Here is a 4,469-nt window from a genome sequence, read left to right on the forward strand (position 1 = left end):
ATAATTCCTAAATGGAAGGTTCCATCTTTATTATTTAAGTCGTTTATATTAAAAACGTGAGCTGAAAGCAGTGTTGGTACATGTAGGGAAAATTCCCTACACGTAGGGATTTAAGTCGAAAAAAATGGACGTGGGGAAAAAAGGACAGATTTTTATATATAAGTAAAATGTAGGGATTTTTCGACAAAGCAAAATCGAAATTTCTATGTAATTTTTTTTCGGTCAAAATGCAAATATGTCTATTTGGCAACTTTTTATCAAAAATATGTTCGAATGGCAGCATTAAATCGGTTTCAACTTCACGTTGTCAAAGGCAGCATTCTGAAAAAGTGTTTTTATGGCAGCATGCTGGCGTCGCATATAATTCGTTTGCCGCTTTTAATTTGATTGCTGACTTTTTGTGAGGTAAATCTGAAGTAAATTTAAAAGTTTTTGCTTTTATTGACAAAAACCATTTTTACAGAAATGAGTTCTTCAACAGAATCGGACGAGAGTATTGCAAAGAGCCGCAAATATCGTAAACAAAAGTTTACAAATAAGTGGCTAGGAGACGAAAGACTCAAGGGTTGGTTACAAGCTTTGGCCGGTGAGTCGTTTAAATGCAAATGCGCTGAATGCAACAAAATTTTAAATTGCAGCAAGTCTGATTTATTGAAACACGCAGAAACAAAAGCACAGCAGAAAAATGTAAAAGCCATAAGCAAAACTTTTTTTAAGAGAAACGTAAATGCAGAAGGGGATCTAGATAAAAAAAATTTAAATAAGATTCAGCATGTTTTTCGCTGAACACAATGTCGCTTTGACAGTGGTAGATCACCTAATCCCACTTTTGAAAGAAATAGTGCCGGATTCTGAAATTATAAAAAATGTTGATCTTGGGAGGAAAAAGTGCACCAGCATAATAAAAAATGTAGTAGCAAAAGAAGAAAAGGACAACTTGGTAAATAAGTTAAAAGTAAACCCGTTTTCCGTAATGATCGACGAGAGCACAGATATCGGCCTCAATAAGCATATGTGCATCCTGGCCAGATTTTACGACGAAGAAAAGGGACGAGTTATGGTAAAGTTGTTGGATCTACTGCCAATAGGAGCTGATTGCACTGCAGATGCTCTGAACAAGACTTTTAAGGAATTAATTTTATCCCTAGGAATTCCATTTAATAACATAATTGGTAAATAAAATAAAATGGTCATATGTATATTCTTCACATATATGAATATGTATGTATAAACAAAAATTTTAAAGTCGTTTTTTATTCCTTGTATTTTAAAGGCATGTGCAGCGACGGCGCAAATGTTATGGTCGGGAAATGCAATTCATTCGCTCCCAGGTTGATTAATGACGTGGTCGTTGTAAAATGTATTTGCCTTTCGGCCGCAATTATTGCAAGTAAAGCTTGCTTAGCACTGCCAAGAGCACCCGAAGTTATTTTGCGGCAAATCGGTTCGTATGTCTCTGGAAGTTCCAAGAGATGTGCGCAGTTGGAAGCTGTGCAGGAAATGTTAGGTGGAAGGAAGAAAACAATCCTAAGAATGTGTGCAACTAGATGGCTGTCACATCATAGGTGCGTCGAAAGTGTTTTAGAAAACTGGGAAGTGCTTTTAGAATTTTTTAAGCAAGCTGCCGCGCAAGATAAGTTGAAATCTACAGAAATTAGTTCGTTTGAACTCAATAATGAGTGTAATAGAGCTTATTTACTTTTTCTTAAGTATGTCCTCAACTATTTTAATACTCTAAATGCACCTTTTCAGTCCAAAGTGCCACTAATACATGTTCTTCAACGGGAATCAGAAAAATTATTTTTGAGTCTAGGTCAAAATTTCATTAAAAGTCGGAACTTAATACTACTTGTGCTGTTAGATCTCTACCAAAGTAGTTTCTCTACCAATCGAAGAAGTTTTTTTGGGCATGAATGCATCGATCTCTTTACAACTATTCCGAAGGCTACTGCAAACAAAATAAGAATGGATTGTCTGCAGCTTTACATTATTGCTTTAGAAGAAATACAGCGAAGATTGCCCCTTGGAACAAGTATATTTACAGAAATGGAGTTTTTAAGTCCCGAATTTGCAATGGGGTAAAATGATTTCACATTTAGAAATATTTGCAGCAGATTTAATGTAGATGCTAACGCTCTTCTACAAGAGTGGAGAACTTTTGAGTTTAGTTTTAAGAGCGGTGAAAAAGATAATCTTTTAAAGATGGGCACTGAAGAGTTTTGGAGCAATATCACTAAAATGAAAAACTTTAAAGACAATTTTCTTTTTCCCTCTATATCAAAATTAGCCAAGTTTGTTTTAACACTACCAAATGCTAATGCAGATTCCGAAAAAATTTTTTCTATAGTTACAGATGTTCGTACGAAAAAAAGAAATAAGTTAAGCCATGCAAATTTAACTTCGATTTAAATTGTTGCATTTTTCAGCGCTAGGAATCGCATCTAAAAAAAATGACAGCGTCTGAACTCTACGACCATCATTAATATTTTTTTTTTTGCACTGTGGTTACATCATGCTTAAAGTATATGTTTACGTGTTTTTGTTTGTTTAGTTTTTTTTAACCAAATAAATTAATGTCGCCTTAGTTAACCATTCATTTGATTGGATCATTCTTGTTGTACATATGCTAGTCTAATTTAAAACATGAAATGTATTTAAAGAAATTAAGTTTTTTCTTTGTATTTATTTGTATATATTATACATGTATGTGTACACATTAGATATATATATATATATGGTGCACATATTATATTTTTATGTATTATACATATTTAATATTATAATAAATGTTCCAAATGTCTAACTTTTTGTACTTTAAGGTCAAACTTTTTTGTTTTCTTTTAATATTGTAAGAAATGATTGGTAAAACTTGTAAGGAATTTTGTGGGGAAAAATTTGAAACAGCGGAGGGAAAAGTGGGGATTTTTTCTTCTTTGGTGGGGATTTTCCAAAAAATCATGTACCATCACTGGCTRAAAGCCTCTGTAGCTAGTGCTCCTTATATTTAATGTATAATAATAATTGTATTATTATTTTACAAATAATAAATAAACAAATAATAAATCTTAACTTGGTATTTTAGTTGTAGAAGTAAGTACATAAATAAGTAAAATTTTATAGTAAACAACCGAATTTTAAATCTCCTTCATATCTAACTAATGTTTACAAATTGTATTATGTAACACAGGGACACATTGCATGTGTTTCAATAGAAAAAAGCATAAAGTGGTATATTATATAAGAGGCGAAATTGGCAAATAAAATTTTTAATGACTTAAAAAAGGAGTGAGATTTAGTAAGACACCGACAAAAAAGAGAAATTGGCACTTAAGCTATAATACTTGACTGTAGTTATTTGGAGATCTTACCCCTTCCAAAAGGCGTTGTTTTTCGCATATTAAGTAGCAAGGACTTGTAAGCTTGCCTTTAGAAGTGAGATAAGTGATAAGAAGTGGTCAAAAATGGTCGAGTCAGAAATTTAGTCAAGAAAATTATCATCCTTTTGCCTTAAATGGAAAAAATGATATTGGTCCTTAGCCATATATGTTGTTTAACATACGACGTTCAAACTTCCTGTTGAATTTATAGAGCATATATTGGTTAATATGTAAGAAGTCTTAGCAAAATTAAGTAAAAGTATAATCATGGATCTCCTACACCCGATGTATTACATTTCTCTTCTCGATATACGAGTATCTCGGCGCATTACGCCCGAATGACAGCACGGAAAGACGTGAAAAATTGCACGGGTATTGCTTTAGTCCTGGAGAAGGTCCTAACGGTGGCCTTATTTGCCAAATCACACTGGATTTCGATTTATGTCAATATTTATAACTCAAAAACGGCTGAACCGATTTGGCTGAATTGGTGATGAGGTAGCTTTAAAACTTGGGACGGGCATAGACTACTTTCTATCGTTTTATGTTAAAAGCCAAAACAATTCATAAACAAACAAAAATATATTTCAAAACATAAGCATGTGTTCAGTATTCATGGAAGCATCATTTGGATATTTTAATACTTCAAAAAAATAATAATAATAACGTCACACAGCTACTGGAAGGCTACAGTGGTTTTTGTTTACACATGTGTGTATGTATTTGTATTTTAGTTATAGTTGTAACTGAACAAGAAAAGGTTTAATCATAATGTGAGATGAGTGTATATTAGATGACAAATACTCATGAAGCATTACACAGAAGAAGGCAATATTTAAAAGGAACGATCAAGTCTGTGTTTTCTTACGTGTATTATCTGGGTTTTAGTCGACGATTTTGCAATTACAATGTACGACGAATGTTGAACAAAATATTACCATATGATTATATATAGGGCGGGAGACGCGCCCGATGGAGAGACTGTGGAGATGTTGTTACACCATACGTATTTATATATGCACTATTCCTTTAGTGATTTACGAAGTAATGTATGTTGCCAATTTAACTATTCCATTATATTGTTATCACGGT

At 32.9% G+C, this 4,469-nt stretch overlaps 1 protein-coding gene across 1 annotated transcript; it reads left to right on the forward strand.

Annotated features, from left to right (window-relative positions):
* Nucleotides 1-750: 750 nt before the first annotated feature.
* Nucleotides 751-1,873, forward strand: LOC108975974 (the record flags this gene model as incomplete). Its single annotated transcript, XM_018944838.1, has 2 exons — nt 751-1,172; nt 1,274-1,873. Coding segments are annotated over exons 1-2 (1,000 nt in total), but the record flags the coding sequence as incomplete, so codon positions are not given.
* Between the last annotated feature and the right edge of the window lie 2,596 nt (nt 1,874-4,469).

This window comes from Bactrocera latifrons, unplaced genomic scaffold (assembly GCF_001853355.1).
Source record: "Bactrocera latifrons isolate USDA-ARS-PBARC rearing strain unplaced genomic scaffold, ASM185335v1 scaffold_706, whole genome shotgun sequence".
Classification (NCBI taxonomy): Eukaryota; Metazoa; Arthropoda; class Insecta; order Diptera; family Tephritidae; genus Bactrocera; species Bactrocera latifrons.